Below are 17,711 nucleotides of genomic sequence, written 5' to 3'. Positions count from 1 at the left end.
AAAGCTTTGGAGTTGATTATTTTTTACAAACCCCTCTTATATATTCCCTTAAACCTTGTAACTTCAAAATGACAAAAGATGCACAAGGAATCTCCATATCTCTATTGTCCTCTTCTTGAAAAATTTGACATTCAACCTTTGTAGCATCTCCACAAACATTAATGGATTGTGGAGATGCTACAATGGTTGAATGTTATATTTGTTCGACATTCAACCTTTGTAGCATCTCCACAAACATTAATGGATTGTGGAGATGCTACAATGGTTGAATGTTAGATTTGTTAGGAAGAGGACCCTAACGGATATATGGAGATTCCCTATGCATGTTCTACCATTTTGAAGGTAGAGGGTTTAGGGGAGAGGCCATAAGAGTTTCCACCTTCACCTGGTTGGTCCTGCTTAGAAGAGAATAAATTAAGATTCGAATAATCTTGGAGCAAACCTCCCTCGATCCAAAAGAGCAACAACAAAGTCAATGTTGACTTCAATGTTGCTCCTTCAAATCAAGGGAGTTTGCTCCAAGATTGGACTACTCCAATAAATTATTGTTGAAACCAAGATGAGCTCATTCCACTATTCATGCATCCGAAGGTCTTTTAATTATTATTTAGTCATGAAAATGTTTGTTAAATTATTTTATTATTTTGTTGATTCTTTAAGTGTTGGTTGAATCTTCTGCAACAACCTTTGGAGATCCGAGCATTCATCTTTATGTGAGGCCTAAGGACGAGTTGGAGTAAGAAGCTAGGAGACCTTCAATTGGGACTCAAGGTAAAAAAAACTTGGTTGATGTAATTAGTCTCTTGTTATGGATATAGATCTATATGATTTTCCCCTTCATTAGCTCGTGTATTCAGTATTTTATGGAAAAAAAGGTAGATCTAATCTTCCTTGAGTATATTAGGCTAGATCTAATAGTACACTATTCTTATTGCTTGAAAGTGTTTTATATTGGTGTTCTTGTTCTCTGATGTGTAAGAAGCAAGTGCTAGGAGTAGGAGTTGGGGTTGGATATTTGGGGCTATATCAGCTATAATTATGCAAAGACAACTATCAAATAAAAGGTATAGGCCATATTCTCTTAGGCATGTTTTAAGATTGATTGCAATGAATCTGGTGGAAATTTGCATTGTAGTCTATCCCATATTTTGTGATGGATCAATGTAATATCTACGGGAGTGCTCACTTGTTACATGAATGTTTCTCTTTAATATAAGATTTTGAAAATCCTTTGCTCTTTCCTATTTTTGAGTGTGTTTTGCATCTGTTTATTAGTTTATGTTTTATGGTTTGAGGTGAGGAGACGAGGGGAGCCGAGACACGAAGCAAACTTGTGAAATGATTTGAATCGAAATGGTAAGAATTCAACATTGATCTTCATTGAATTTGCAGTCTGAAATTTGTTTTAGCTAATCACTGCCATTTTAGTTTCTCTGACGATGTTGTTGTGTCTTGCTAATACGTCTTTTAATATTTGTTTTGGGCAGCCATGATTAAGGTTCATGAGCTCCACAACAAAAGAAAATCAGAGTTTTAAACTAGCTCAAGGCTAAGATTTCCATGCTCAGGGTTACAAAGGTCACTGGAGGAGTGCCCAACAAGCTCTCTAAGATGTAGGGTTCAGCCCGCCGCCCCCCGCCCTTGACTTCCCTGCATCTGCTTGTGTATTTTTCAATTATATTGCATTATTTTATTTGTTCACAAAACTTTGATGTGTATTTCCTTGTTGTTCAAGTCCTTTGCACATATATGAATGACAATTTTAAAAAAGCGATGTGGGCATGCTTTGTTTTGTAACAATGTCGTCAGGCTATCAATAGTTCAGGTTTTGTCTGTGATTTCTCAGAACTAACGATTTGCATTAAGAGAAGCATATAAGAAAAAGAAGTACTTGCCTCTTGATCTTCGTCCCAAGAAGACTCGTGCTATTAGGTGACGCCTTACCAAGCATCAGGTATGCTCACTTTACTGTAAACCCCATGGAAATATCAATTTTTTTTAAAGACAACGCGTTCCCTATATATACATTGTACATGTATTTGTATAAATAGAGGCAACTGTTCATGTAGACTTTCTTTTGCAGAAGCGTCCGAACACCCTCGTTGAAGTTGGTAACAGAATTTGAACGCTGGATAGGAGCTGAAGGAGCCATCAAAATCCCTCGCTGGAGAAGAACAGTGAATGAATTCCTGAAGGTATTTGGCAACAGAACTACAGGGACCCGAAATCTGGGCTTGAGGCAACATAATCCCTGTTGGAAGTGTACCGAAGGCTGCGTGGAGTTTAGTGTTGCGATTGGATAGAACAGAGGGTTCAGAATCCCAGGCAAGCTAGGGCAATCAGTAACATTAGACTGTTTTTTAAAATACTGCTGAATAGACGGGCTCGTAGTCTCTACCGTTGAATTCTAGAATTTGGACTAAAATCTTGTGTTGGACTGGATTGGTTTTATTGAACAGTAAATGCAAGTAGCGTCATCTGTTTGGATGAATTGAAATACTTTGCCATATTGTCACTGTGGATATTTAAGTCTAAATTCTGCATTGGTACTGTTACTCTGCACATTGAAGAGAAAATTGAAAATTAAACCCTGAATGTGTAAGGAAATCTAGGGCAAAATTACCGTAGACAAAAGATGACGCATGCGGAGATTCATTATGACTTCATCCCTGAGATGGTTAAGAGTTAAGAAATAGAGCTTGTGTATTGTCCTTTTAGTATTGATTGGCTGTTATATTCACCAAGCCATAGTCCAAGGACAAGTTTGTAATATTTGTAGAGAAGCTTGGTTTATCAGTCAACATACAAGTTATTAAGGGGGGTTTTAGAATGTAATGACTACTGTAAAATTTATGAAAAATACAAGTTACAAATAAAAATAAAAATAAAACTACTTAGTGGTTTAGACACAATTTGTACCTTCTGGGAGTTAGTTTTTGTTGTTGTTGTTGTTGGTAGTTTCCAATGAAAACCTTGTGGGGAACCCAAGGGGTGCTTCCCACATCTGGGTATGGCATCTGTAGTAAGCATGTCAGTGTAGACTAGTGTGCTTAACCTAAGGGGATCTGAGCCAGGCACCTGCGGGGATGGAACTAGCCAAATGCTTAACAATATTGGCAACAACTGATTGAGCTAATCCCTTGGGCTTGGGAGTTAAGTTAGTTATGTCCAAATGTTCTATTTATTACCCTCCCCATAATGAATCATATCACCTACTGTGCATCAGTCTCTCTCATACTCTTTTTCATTATAACTTATTATTGTTATTATTTTATCAATTTTCGTATAATCCTTTGCTTGTATTAGCGGATGATATTCTAAATGAGTAACAAAATGTCAAACTATTTTCTTCTACTGAACCTGGTGCACAAATCATTGCAAAATCGCCTAAATTGTTGATTTTCCTGAAATATTGTCAAGTGAGGCAACTACTAATATTACCATTCTATTTTGTAAACTGAGGACACCGCTTTACAATAGAATAAACAGCTTACAACTATGCGATTCTTTGTTTTATGTCGTTGTTCTAGAGTTTGAGGAAATTACGTCACAGCTATGGGTGACACAAAAAAAATAGTGGAGGTTGATGAAGCTGATGATTTAAGCTTTGAAGATATGGGATTGGACCCCAGGTTGATTCGATCCTTGGCTAAGAAGGATATCAAAAAGCCGACTGCCATCCAGTTGAAAGCCATTCCTCTAATTCTGGTGAGTTAATTGGCTAGTCATTGTTTTGCTTTGTTTTGATTTTCCTAAACAATTATTGGTAAACAATTATTTTCCATAGATGTTCAGACTTGGTTTAGTTAGTTTTTTTTCCCAGAGAGATTTATGAGCATATCTGTATTAGAGTTTCTTTAAAATGCAGTTAATCGTTAAGTTTTATGTAGTTTTGCTTTGTTGAAGTTCAGTATCACAAAAATGTTACGACAGTCTGTTAACCAACAGGGCATTTTATGTCAATCTCATATTGAGTATAACTCATGCAAAATTTGAAGAATAGTGCATTAATTCCATAATTTAGTTTAATACACTGGTGACTGGATATATATATATATATACACACACACACTTATACTTTGGGGTATGCTTTATTTATCTATTTCTGGTTTGGACAAAGTATTGTTTTTTTAGAAGAATATCATATCATCATAGCTTTCTCTGTTGTTTGTGTTTGTCCTTAGGAAGGGAAAGATGTTGTGGCTCGAGCAAAAACTGGTTCGGGAAAAACATTTGCATATCTGCTTCCCTTGCTTCAGAAATTATTTTCGGACAACAGGGCTACTAAGAGTGGTCCCACTGCATTTATCCTTGTTCCAACCAGAGAACTTTGCCAACAGGTAAGAATCACTTGACAAAGATCTTACTTCTATGGATTGTAATGGAATTCTGCATTTTGTGATCTTTGAAGTGAATTTCATTGGCACATATATGTGCTTATAACTTGATGTAGATTGATATTACTTGATGTAGGTTGACAATTCTGATGTTCATTCTAACTTGAATCTATTGTGTTGAAATCACCATAAAAGAATAGTGTTACATTTAGCTGTCCCACAAAAATTGACTGTTTATTGTTTCAGGTCCACAAGGAAATCTTATCTCTGCTGGAGCACTGCAAAGGCTCGTGGAAAGTCACTCAATTGACAAGCAGCATGCTTCTGCCAGATTTTGTAATGTTTTTTCGATATTTATAATTTGACAAATAGAAAATGAAACTGCATTAATGGTGACATTGAAAGCTCAGTAAAAAAGTCATCAGGAATTTCCTATGATAATGTGGATTCTAGAGTATCTGCATTGGGGTTATCAATCTAAAATAGCTCAGTTGATTATTTCAATGATTATGAAGTATAATATTAAACATTTCTTTAAGATTAAGCAAGTTGCCTGGTTTGTGTATCTCTCTGGTTAAATGCTGGCTAAAACTGCACACTGAATACCACTTCAATTGGTGGATGTATTATTTCTTCTTTTTGAGTGAAAGGGTTAGCTGTCATCAATGGAAACAAACTTTAACTTACAACTTGTTATTTTGCAGAGGGCTGCTATGGTTGGGCCTCCAGACATTGTAGTTGCAACACCAGCTTGTATTGGGACATGTATTTCTAAAAATATTCTCCAGTCTTCATCTCTTGAGGAGTCACTTGCTACGTTGGTTTTAGATGAGGTACTCTACCAAAGCATATTTGGGGCCTGCTTGTGTGAAGTGATGCATTTTTAGGAAGCAATAATGAGTTTTTGATGCTTTGGACTATGCGTATGATATTTCTAGCTTATAGTTTGTCAACGGACATCTTACACAACTGTACTCAAGCTTGCATGCTTGTTTTCAGGAAAACATTACTGAGGTGACTATAAGAAATGAATGTTGCATTTTCTTTCTTGTTGTGGATTGGAATGAGGATAGTTAGTGGTTAGGGAGTTTCATTTTGAAATTCATAGACCATTTTCTGTGTCTCTCCAAGCTATCTCTTTTCAAAGATAGGCTTTACATATACATTTACCCCCTTTTATATGCATTTAACTCCATCGATACCCCCATTGGGGTCATACCATGTTACCCTCCTCCTAAAAGCTTTGTCCTTGAAACTTTGCAGTTAAGGGTTTTACATGTGATGAAACCAAGTTATAGAATTTCCGTGTGTTCATTCTCTCTTCCCGTCTTTGATGATAATCCATCCATCCAAATTTAATTCCTTTTGTTTTAATCCTTGATAGCTGATCGTTTCATAATTTTTTTCGCTTGATACCATGCATTGTTGTTGTAACTTGTCCAATTTGTTGTAGATGTTAGTCTCTGATAATATCCTATTGAATAATGGTTTTGTGATGCCTTGTTCCATGGATATCACTGATCATTCCATCTTCTTCCTTGGTAATGTTGACACCAATCTTCTTGTCTTTTTTGCAAATTTTATTGGTATTGAGGGTGTCGATATTGTTCTGCTTTTGATGGTTTTCCTTTATTCTGCACACCCACATCATCAGTCTACATTTAGAGACAATGTCATGTTCTATCCTTTATGCTTGGTCTTTGATTATGTTGGCCTTTGATATAATACCATCATATTTATCATGTTCATTTTTTGGTGACCTTTTCGAATCTTGCTATCTCTTTCTGAAGCTGAATGGTTATATTTTTAATTAATTTATTTCTTTCCCCTTCAATTCTTTCTGACATTTCTTCTTTGATATCATCAACATCTAGCGATTTTTCAACAAATTTACTCATTTATTCACTAATGATCTTTGATTCTCCCTGGTAGACACCTCTTTACATTATTAATATTGTTAACAAGTTCTTGATTATGCTTACATGACCTAACTTCTTGATTTCTTCATCTTTCTTTTCCAATTCTCCCCTTGACGCATCTTTTCCCACTTTCTTTTGCCAATCTTTTCTTGTTTTATTTTCTAATCCTACTTCATCGATGCTTGATTAATGAAGTGCATCTTGGTGAACTTATTGCCTTTCTTTATAAGATCTTTTAGCTCTTCATTAACCTTTTGCAATTTGGAAATTTTTTCTTAAGCTTCATTTAATTCATCTTGATTTTTATGCATTGTCTCCATTTTTATGTACCTATTCCATTTATTTGAGAAGGTATTTGCAAAAATTTCCCTGTAGTGTATAATCTAGTATCTTCATCAGGTCTTTTTTCTTTTTCTTTTTAACTGAATGAAAATTTTTGGAGAATTGGTAACTTCGAAAGGTCAGCTGCCACTGTTACACTAGATACAACTACTTCATAAATGTCATAAATGGGCCAATTACATGTCTCCGAAGAATTGAACTCACACAACTAGGGAAATAGATTGTCTACCAAAGCACTCGAGCTAAGATCCCTTAACATCTAAAAGGGAGGATATGGGACTTTGGGAGTGGGCTTTGATCCACTTATGTGTGCACAAGTCATGAAACCATTTAACATGGTCTCTCTAGTTGCAACCACACATTCGACCACTACTTCAAGGTGCTCTATGGCTCCAGGGAAGCCCTCGTGGGAATTGAACTTTGCCCAATGGTGAAAAACTCCTTGCTTTCTACCATTGGATCCAACCCCTTTGGGCCTTCATCAGGACTTTTTCGCTACTGAAAAGTGTCACCATAAAAACAAAAACTTCCCACAAAAGAAGTTCTGTCATTTTTATCATCTTTAACCATACCCTAGGATCAATTTCGTCTTCATCTTCTCCAAACATGGGTATTACCATTAGTTCTTATTCGTAGTCTAACCCAAAACCCTTAGATTATGATTCTCCCACCTTCCTTATTTATGCCAATTTGTAAAAATAATATTAGAAATGTATTGTACTGTATTACTTAAATGGTTTCGAATCCCCTGAATTGGACTTTCTAATCAAAAGTTATGCCAGTTTTAAGATAATATACCTTTTAGAGCTTGATTTGGGGACTCTTCAGCTTGACCTTACACCTAATGTAACTCCAAAAGTTGTGTTCCTTTGAGTATGAAATTTCTATATATGTAATAGCTAGGTATGTCTTCTCTTCAGTGCTACATGTTTCACTAATTTTTTTTGATGTGTCAAGAAGTTATAATAACTTCCCCAAAAATCATTGATTGACACATTTTAGGGAGCACACTTGTATGGTACTCTATTCGTCCAGTCTTGCATATATGAAGCTAAAATTTGGAGTTGAAACACTATGCTTTGTATTCTTTCTTGTACCACTAGTTGCACTTGATTTGGAGTTCGCAATTTGCAAATATCATTGCTTTATTGCTTGTTTAAGCTTGGTTTAAGGACTAAACAAAAGCCCCAACTTGGACAACCATTCACTCTAAAAATATAGTGCACCAGATTTTGAAGTTTGTACCCATGTACTTCACTATATCCTCTATCCACCCTTAAAGTTTTGCTCATTGAAATAACCCAAAAGGGTGACAACAAAAATGGAATGATGTTTCACTTGAAGGAGCCAAGCTTATGATTGTCTGCTCTAATACCAAATGTTATATACCAAATCTTGAAAATAACATAATAAATGGAAGTGCGCTTGATATACACAAGATTTCAACATGGAACATAACTCCAAAAGTGATGATAGATGTGAGTTACACGATAACTCCTTATAGAATAAGAGAACCTCATCTAAATAACCCCAATACATTCATATAGCCAAATAATTAGTTCCCCAATAATGACTACATTGATCTCTAATTCACACTATTGCACATGTGGGCCCTTCATTAGGATACCCCCTATTTTATATACATTTACCCCATTACATAGACGTTTAACCCCACATATGCTCCCCTTGGGGCCATATTAGCATTAAATATCTTTCTTTCTTTTCTCTCATTGCTAGTTTAGATAACAAGTAATAAATTTTGTCGAGCTTCAATTCTATAAGACTTGCTTTTCCTCGTGTGATTTGCATTGTTATGATCTCTCTAGCCTACCGCTTACATATTGAAATCTTTTAATAATGTCCCTGCCTTTGAAAGAAGGTAACACACATCAAAGTTGTTGAGATATTGAGTGATTGGTTGGAAAGATTTGTTGTTTCTATGGTTACTTATCTGTAACCTTGTTGAGGCAAATATATGTTAAGGAATTAACTTACTTGGTGGAAAAGTCCATTTGGAATATTCCTCATGATATATAGTCTAAGTGGTTCAATTACCTTATTGTAAAGCATGCATTCATATATAATATTTAATCAAAAGTTCTAAAATGTGCATGCATGTGTCCTTAGTCTTTGGACTATGCTTTGATAAAGTCGTAATGATATAGGGTTTGAAAGCACCGGATTTGCTCAAATCCCATTTAATGTCTTGTGGGATTCCCTTTGTAGCTCAAATACCAATGCTTTGTGTTTTGACATGTTCATACCTTTTATGATTACAAATTTACGAGTATGTTTTTTATAGGGCTTGCACTTAAAAGGTTTACTCAAAGTGCGAAACTAACAATTTGACTATAGAGTATAACATTTATTTAGTGCTCTTTCTTGGAGTGTTACACCACAATCCATACCTCTTACTTCTATTACAATTTTTTTTACTAGTGTTACAATTTCTATACTTGCCTCCCATGTTAAGGTTTTAGATAATTTGTAGCAAGCCCTTAGCTTGTTTTTGCTACTATTACAAATCTTATTCCAATTATAGAAGTATTCCATAAGTGTATTTGAATCTTGACAACCTTTGAGTTGAAAGGAAATTGACAATTTGGATATTACTTTCTTTGCACATTGACATATCAATGATTTTTTTGTGGTGCTAGTTTGGTTGCTTTTGATCCTTGCAACCTGAGGATTATGATTATGGGTGTGTTGCAACCTTTGTTGTTGTGGTCCTCTTAAATGTTTCACCATGTCAGGTTTGTGGCTTCCTTGGTTTCTTTCGATTCCAAGCTGCAAATTGCCAATCTACTGAGTGAGCTATTAGGACAAGTGATTAAGAGGTTTGTAGGTTAGGTCAAATATTGAGGAGTGTAGGAGGTCTTGCATCTTTGTCAGGTCAAGCTAGTAAGGTGAAACACCTTTGGTATCGAGCCAATTACAATGCCTGTTGGTGTATTGATAACTTAGGGGTATCCTATATTTTCATGGATACTCTCTCTCTCTCTCAAAGGCTGTTATAAGCATAGAGTTGATAGTCACTACCCACTGGTGTTGGGTTTTGTCAACATGTCTTGATTAAATGTTCTTGGAGAATCTTAGATGTTAGATTTTGGGGTTACTCCAAAAGTGTGTTCACTTAGCTAGGAGAGTGCTAATTTTAATAGTCCCTTGGAGATTGTTGTTAGACATATGGATATATTAGTTTGGGTGGGTACTTTATCATGGAGAGAGATTTTACTTAGGGGAGGTTGTTATCCTAATGAGCATGTTGACTAACCCATTGGGTGCACACAATTGATCTTTAATGAGATTCTTCACATATGAAACTATAGAGTGAACTAAAGCATTAATCTGGAAAAGTAGATTGGTGGTTGATTATGGCTCTAGATGTATGTGTAATTTCTCAAGACTTTGCTTTTTTCTTATCTAAGATGACGAGTTGCTTTGCCATGTAATTGTGAACTTTCTTCATTGATTCAACAAACCCATGTCAAGGTTAGACCTCATAACATTCTTTATTTCAATGGCTAAATTCGTTGGTAATATAGAGTGAATCAAAGTAACAATTGAGAGTGGCCACACAATTGTATAGTATATGCAATTTGTATGCCATCTTAGGGCATTTGAATGCCTTGAGAATCTTCCATTTGTCTGATGAAGAACTTGGTCAGCTAGAAGCTTGAGACTTTCCCATTGAATGCATATCAGGTGTTGATTCAATATGGTTGTCAGACTAGGAGTAACTCCACGAATAAAATTGTGTTTTTGCATTAAGATAGATAATGGATATATATAAGGAGAGGGAGACTATTGGGTTTCATCTCCCAATGTCTCTTCGTCTTCCAACTTCCTTTATTTTGCTATTTACAATATTTACATAGGTTTTTCTAATCCCAAAGATTAGGTGTCAACATTCCTCCCCTTAATCTGAAGGGATGTTGGTGAGTCCAAGCATCATTCTGAATCTTTCAAACTTTTCCCTTCCAAGTGCTTTGGTGAAGATGTCTGCAATTTGATCATTTGTGGAACAATGCCGCAGGTGGGTTGTTTTGGCCTCAACATGATGTCGAATCAGATGGTATTTTGTATTGATGAGCTTCGTTTGATCATGGAATTTTGGGTTTTTGGTCAACTTTATTGCAGAAGTGTTGTCAATCAAAAGAGGAGTTGAATGCACTTGTTTCTCCTATAATTCTTCCAGAATATTCCTGAGCCACACAATTTCCTTCATTGCTTTAGCTTCTGCCACATATTCTGCGTCAGTTGTGGAATCTGCGGGAATTGATTGTTTGTGTGACCTCTAGGAGGTAGCTCCTAATCCAAGACTCATAACATACCTTGAAGTAGATACTCTAGTTTCTTTATCTCCATCGAAATCTAAATCAGAGTATCCAATCAAGCTGAAGTCACCCACTTGTGTATACTCGAGTCCAAAGTCTTTAGTGCCCTTCAAGTACTTTAGAACTCTTTTTGCAACAGACCAATGACCCTCCCAAGGCTTTTGCATAAACCCGGAGAGGATTCCAACATCAAATGAAGTGTCCGTACTTTGTTGTGTTGAAAAGTATGACTAGGTTCGGTCTTCATAATGACATGTAATTATGATTTTATGTAATGTGATGTAAAGAAGAAAAATAAATTTATTGTACTGCTTGCTTCATGGGTTTCATGAGCAAGAGATTTTATTTTTGAGTCAAGACTCCCATTGAGAGTCTTTAGGAGTTATTTGTCATCTAGCCATAAAATGATAGAGTCATTGTCATGTAATGAAGTCATCTTACACTTTGTAAAAGGACAAATTTATCTATGTAAAGTATCTTCCAAGACCTTGTCACTTATCCTCTTCAAGTTGGCCTACAACGATGGAAGAACATGCTAGAAGAAGTCGGCCTAACCTCTAGGGATCATGTCGGCCTAAAGGACATGTGTGGAGGTGTATATATAGCCACACTCGGCCTCACTTAGAGGTAAGCAACTCGACAAACATTCGATCAAGAAGAAGTGCTAAGTAGAGTCCAACAAAAAGAAGTGCAAAGAAAGGATAGCGAAGGAGATTCTTCTTGGCATTACTAAGTAGGTATTCTTCTAGGGCAGTGAAGAGGAAAGGTTTCTTCTGGATCAGCGAAGGGGAGCTTCTTCTGGGGCAACAAAGAGGAAAGGTTTCTTTTGGGCAAGCAAAGAAGAGGCTTCTTTTGGGCAAGCAAAGGAGAGGTTTCTTCTGGGGCAACAAAAGAAGGATACTTCTAGGTGACCAAGATAGAGATCTAGAGACCGAGTTTCTCTAGAGAAGATCAGTGAAAGCCTCTAGACTGAGATTCTCTAGAGGAAGCTGAGAAGGAGCAACCTGAAGAATAGAGATCCAGTTTCTCTAGAAGGAGCCGAGGAAAGCAGTTCAAGTTCAAGAAGAAAGTCGAGGAAGGGAAGAGGCAGAGCATCAAGGTTAGTGACAAGGTTCTTGGGATGATACTAGAGTCAAGGGTCTGTGTCATGGTCTTGGACCTTGGTACTCATCAATTGAAGATTTGGAAGAAGAATTTGATTGGGTTTTCCTCTCAAGAGGTGAGAGGTTTTGGCCTTGGTTGACAAGCCTACATACTGTGTCACTTGTATTTTAATGTGCATATTGGTAATTGTCTTGATGAAAAGAACATAATAATAACATAACGAAGAAAAGACTAAGCTAAGAAGTAAAAGTGTATCACAAGCAATTACTAAGCAGAGAAATCTCTTAACTATCCATGCCCTAGATTTCTCAACACAGTATCAGAGCTTAGGTGCTAAAGTCAAGAAGGGGCATTCAAGCAAGTTGACACACGAGAATCAAAGAAGGATCGTATCAAAACCAAGGGCTACCAAGGGCAAGATCTTCAAAGCCATAGATTGAAGAAATCTACACCAACAAGAGTCTTGAAATTATCTTCAAGAAGGAAGCAGGAAGAAAGACCGAAACCCTAGAAGCACTTTAGAGATCATCACTCATACATCACCAAAGAAGTGGAAGCTCTTCAAATCTAAGGAAGGTTAGATTGAAAGGCAATCTTCTCTCTATTGAAGAAAGGATCATCTAAAGCAACATCATTATCAAGTTGAAGATTCTATCTTCACAAGTAAGTACATTTTCCTTATTTTAGTAAAAATGACTTCATGTTTCAAGGAGAACCAAAAGCTGGTTGGGATATCAAACTTCCTTGTATGGAAAAGAAGGATAGACATAGTCCTCAAAGTAAATGAAGTCATTGATCATGTCCATGGAAAGGTTTCCAAGCCATCCGAAGAACAAGCATTATTTGAATATATGGAAAGGGATCTAGAGGCTCAAAAAATTCTTAAGGAGTTTATCAAAGATCCTCTCTTTTCCTATGTAGCCGAGCTGGAGACATCTAAAGAAATATATGATAAGTTGATGGAACTTTTCTCTAAGAGCACGATAGAAAAGATCATATCACTTAGATCTGATCTATATAAATTAAAGGTGTCAAAGGACGAAGGGATATCGTCATGCCTTTCAAAAGCATCTCAAATAAAAGGTCAATTGTAGGACGTAGGAGAGATGGTATCTGATAACGAAATAATCTCCATTATTCTAAATGCATTGAATGATGAACAAGGTAACCTCATATCTACTAGGGAAGACGAAGCTGTCCCATTCATCAAATTATGGTCTCTCTACAAGGCAAAAGAAGACAGGTTGAAGAAAGAAAGTAACAAAAGGTCAGAGAGAAGGGATCAAACGGTGACAAGAAGAAAAGGGAAATTTGGAAAGTTTGGTCCTCCAAAGAAAAATAAGAACATGGCTAAGGAAAGGTGCTATGGTTGTCAAAAACTTGGGCACTATAGAAGAGATTGTCCCAAACGTAAGAGGGACAGGGAAGAAGCCCATACTACCGAGGAAGTAAAAGAACCTGAGACAAAGAGGCTTAGAAAGGAAGAAGCAAAAAGATCTCTACTATGACTGAGATGATCTTCTTCACTAGAAGGTACTTTTCACTTGTAATTTATAGATAGGAAGCAATGAAAATAAGATAGGATGCATCAGATTAGAAAATAACATTATGATAGAAGCATTAGAAGTAAGAGTTTGTGACATGAGAAGCAGAAAGGATGTTTGGAATAAATTCTATTGTTTACAAAGAATAGGAGCTCTTGGAAACCTCATTGAAACCTCAAGTGATACTTATAAAAAGAAGTAGAGGTCATCATCGACTGGGATCATCATACATTAGTCAATAAAGAAACATCTGCCAGGTGAGGATATGAAAGATCCTCAAGTTTTCTCTGATGGAATCCTCATCAAAGGATTCACCGATCTAGAAAGAAAGCAAGAGTTTCATCAAGAATTCCAACTTGTGGGATTCAAGAGATGATGCTATGATGACATATAGGAAAGCATGTCTAAAGGATAAAGTTCTTAACTTCTTTCGTTCAAATGAATCTGCTACAAGAAGTTCATATGATCGAAAGGAAAAGATGAGGTATGTATGCTCAATAGATTATTATGAAAGTCATGTCATATGGTTGCAGATAATATGGATCACTATCTCCATCTTGGGAAATTATGATAAAGAGAAGAAAGGATCTCCTCCTCCGAAATATTGCAGAAAAGGCATAAGTCACACTAGATGAAATCAACATAATATATGAATCATGACGAAAGCTGACTACAATTGAGGAACTCTGATTAGAAGCTCATGGGAATGAAGTGTGAAAAGAAAGGAAGAGATCATAAAATATGCAACAAAGGTAGAAGGCATTCAACATCCGAAGTCTAAGAAGAATTGACTAGAATATATCCCAGAAAGATATGAAGACTCTGATAGAAGTCAAAAAAAGATAGAGGCCCTTGACAATGGATATTTGTGGGAGTTGTGTAAATCTGCATGCAGGACGCTGATACCTGCAGAAGATGTCATGATGAAACGACCATCACAAAGGTAATGTTTGATTTAAGTGTTCATCTATTTTTGAACTAATATTTGGATGGGCTTATGTAGGACTGCCAAAGGGAAGATTTGTGGATGACTTCCAAGAGGACCATATTGAGGGATGTAAGATCCTTTCGGAAAATATGGCATGAAGGCAGAATGACATGAAGCAAAGCCAGATGGAAAACCTGATGGATCACTTTCTGATGATATGAGGACATGACTAACTCATGGATGAAAGTGATGGATGGTCTATGCCCTATGAAGAAGTCCCCGAAAGATGAAGACTCCATGACAAAAGAAATTGATGACATCGAGAAAGAGAGGAGTTCTTCAGGCAACATGTTGTTCCACAGGAGGAGTTGCTGTAGATTCCTAGTTAAGAGGGAGCCGGAAAAAGAAGTTTCTTACTTGAAAGAAACTTGGAAATTCCTAAGCCAAGAGGGAGCTTATGTACATTCCTTTTCGATAGGAATGAGTACATTCTTTTATTGGAATAAGTCCTCCCTATCTGAGAGGGAGAGATAGACATGTCATTCTGGTCTTCACCTGGGAAGATAGAATGGAGGATTGGGTAATCATTTGGCATCCGATACTCTTTGGGGATGAGATAAGGCATCCAATGGAAGAGTAGTCGTGGAGGACCGATATTCTTTGAGGAACTGGGGAGTCCAACATAATAATAGTCCTCATAGAACACACCTTGAGTACTCGGGCATGGATGTTCCGTGAGAGACAATGATGAGGGTGTCTATAAGTCATTAGTCTTGCTAACAAACCTCATCATTGTTTGTTAGCAAGACTAATGTACATAAGCTCCAAGTACCATTATGAATACTTCCCTAGTTAAGAGGGAGTGTTGAAAAGTGTAACTAGGTTCAATCTTCATAATGACATGTAATTATGATTTTATGTAATGTGATGTAAAGAAGAAAAATAAATTTATTGTATTGCTTGCTTCTAAAAGAATGTTGAATGAATTCAGAATGAGCAAACAGCTCAATGATAATACAGAGATATTTACAATAATAGAAACATCAGGTTTCTATGTAGAATATGGAAACACTCAGTTTCGTCTAAGAAACTGCTTAAAAGAAAAAATAGCAACATCTAAAAGACTGAGTATTAAATACTAAATAGGAATATTCTAATACCCTCCCTTAATACTCAATCTATTTACAACACCAATAGACCCTCTGAATTTTACAAATTTATCAGGACCAAGAGGCTTGGTGAAGATGTCGGCGGGCTGCTCTGTTGTGGGAACATATTGCAACTGAACTGAGCCGTCTTCAACAAGCTGGCGAATGTAGTGGCAATGAGTTTCCACATGCTTTGTTCGTTCATGAAAGACTGGATTCTTGGCAAGTTTGAGCACTCCCTGATTATCACAAAACAAAGAAGTAGGCCCTGTCCGGGAAACATGCATATCTGCCAGCATACGTCGAAGCCAAACTGCCTCACAGGATGCCTTAACTGCTCCCCGATACTCTGCTTCTGTTGAGGAGAGAGCCACTGCCTGTTGCTTCTTACTAGTCCAAGTAACAGCACCGGATCCTAGATTAAACACATACCCCGCTGTAGATTTACGGTCATCAACCGAACCGGCCCAGTCAGAATCAGTGTAACCACTGAGTATAGGATTGGAACTTCGAGTGTATAGGAGGCCATAATCAGAAGTGCCACGCACATATCGTAGCACACGCTTCGCTGCTTGCCAATGATCAGCTTTAGGAGCGGACATGAAGCGAGAAATGTAGCTTACTGCAAAACTGATGTCAGGTCTGGTAGCAGTAAGATAGATGAGATTGCCCACTAATTGCCTGAATAAAGTTTCATCCACAAGGGGAGAGGATGACTGAGCTGAAAGTTTGAGCCCTGGTTCCATAGGAGTCGTGGCCGGTTTGCAATCCTGCATTCTGAACCTGTCCACAAGATTTTTGGCATACTTGGACTGAGAGAGAAAGATCTGATTTTCAGTCTGCCAAACTTCAACCCCCAGACAGTAATGAAGAAGTCCCAAGTCTGTCATCTCAAAAGTTCTGCATAAATCTTGTTTGATCCCATGGATCAAATGTGCAGAGCTGCTAGTAATGATAAGGTCATCCACATAGACAACCACAAACAAGATATCATCACCAGTATGCTTGATGTACAGGTTTACATCAGATGGGCTTCGCTGAAAACCCTGATCTGTCAGGTACTGATCAATTTTCATGTACCAAGCCCGAGGAGCTTGTTTCAATCCATAGATTGCTTTAGCTAACCGACACACTTTCTGTTCTTGACCAACAACCTTGAATCCTGGAGGCTGCGTCATGTAGACTTCTTCTTGGAGATCACCATTTAGGAAAGCACTTTTTACATCCATCTGATGAACTTTCCAATTGAACTGAGCTGCTAGGGCAAGGACAAGCCTTATGGTACTCATCTTGGCTGTAGGAGCAAAAGTCTCCTCATAGTCGATGCCTTCCTTCTGTGAGAACCCTCGAGCCACAAGCCGAGCTTTATACTTGTCTATGGTTCCATCAGCTTTGTATTTCACTTTATACACCCATTTGCAGCCTATGGGCTTTTTTTCTGCAGGAAGATCAGAAAGTGTCCATGTGTGATTCTTCTGAAGACTCTGGAATTCGGCTTCCATAGCCTGTTCCCACTCAGATGTACCCTTAGCCTCTGAATAGGTTTGAGGCTCAAAAATACTGTGTAGGTTAGCCATAAGAGCAAAATTGACTGTAGACTGTTGCCTGTTCTTATGTCTAGAAGTTCTACCTTCAAGGAGCTCATCATCTCGGAGATCACCAATGGTTTTAGCCCACCATTTAGGCCGAAGAGTAGAAGAACCAATATCAGGAGTAGATGGAGAAGACTCAAGAGCAATAGGGGCCGTAAGAGGAGGGTTATTTTCTGGAGGAAGCTCAGATAGAGTAGTATCAAATACTGATGCTACATCATCCCTCCCATCAGGTGGACCGACCGGAAGACGAACACTGTGAGGCTGATCCTCAGAACACTGCTCAGAAGAAGAAGACTGAAAGAATCCTCTGTCTTCATCAAATACTACATCCCGACTGAAGCTAAGACGACCAGTGGCTATATCTATCAGCCTATAGGCCTTATGATGATCACTGTACCCTGTCATCATGAGTTTTTGGCTTTTGGAATCCAATTTAGAACGCTTAGCAGCTGGAATC

General features: G+C 37.4%; 1 protein-coding gene across 2 annotated transcripts in view; it reads left to right on the top strand.

Annotated features, from left to right (window-relative positions):
* The first annotated feature begins 1,152 nt into the window (after positions 1-1,152).
* Positions 1,153-17,711, top strand: part of LOC149158450 (P-loop containing nucleoside triphosphate hydrolases superfamily protein) — a 159,991-nt gene continuing 143,432 nt past the window's right edge. The window contains exons 1-8 of one of the 2 annotated variants that reach the window (XM_089436225.1): positions 1,153-1,356; positions 1,488-1,613; positions 1,847-1,954; positions 2,084-2,195; positions 3,531-3,708; positions 4,185-4,340; positions 4,584-4,673; positions 5,042-5,170. In XM_089436225.1, coding sequence (XP_089292351.1) covers positions 3,556-3,708; positions 4,185-4,340; positions 4,584-4,673; positions 5,042-5,170 — 528 coding nt within the window. In that variant the 5' untranslated portion in view covers positions 1,153-1,356; positions 1,488-1,613; positions 1,847-1,954; positions 2,084-2,195; positions 3,531-3,555. Of the gene's footprint in view, positions 1,357-1,487; positions 1,614-1,846; positions 1,955-2,083; positions 2,326-3,530; positions 3,709-4,184; positions 4,341-4,583; positions 4,674-5,041; positions 5,171-17,711 lie in introns of both variants that reach the window. The other variant, XM_089436224.1, reaches the window with a different exon arrangement.

The sequence above is a fragment of the Pinus tabuliformis genome, chromosome 5_2 (assembly GCF_031772625.1).
Source record: "Pinus tabuliformis cultivar Carrire ecotype Pingquan chromosome 5_2, CPIR1, whole genome shotgun sequence".
Classification (NCBI taxonomy): Eukaryota; Viridiplantae; Streptophyta; class Pinopsida; order Pinales; family Pinaceae; genus Pinus; species Pinus tabuliformis.
Note: the sequence above shows the minus strand (reverse complement) of the source record. Positions and strands in the feature narration are given on the sequence as shown.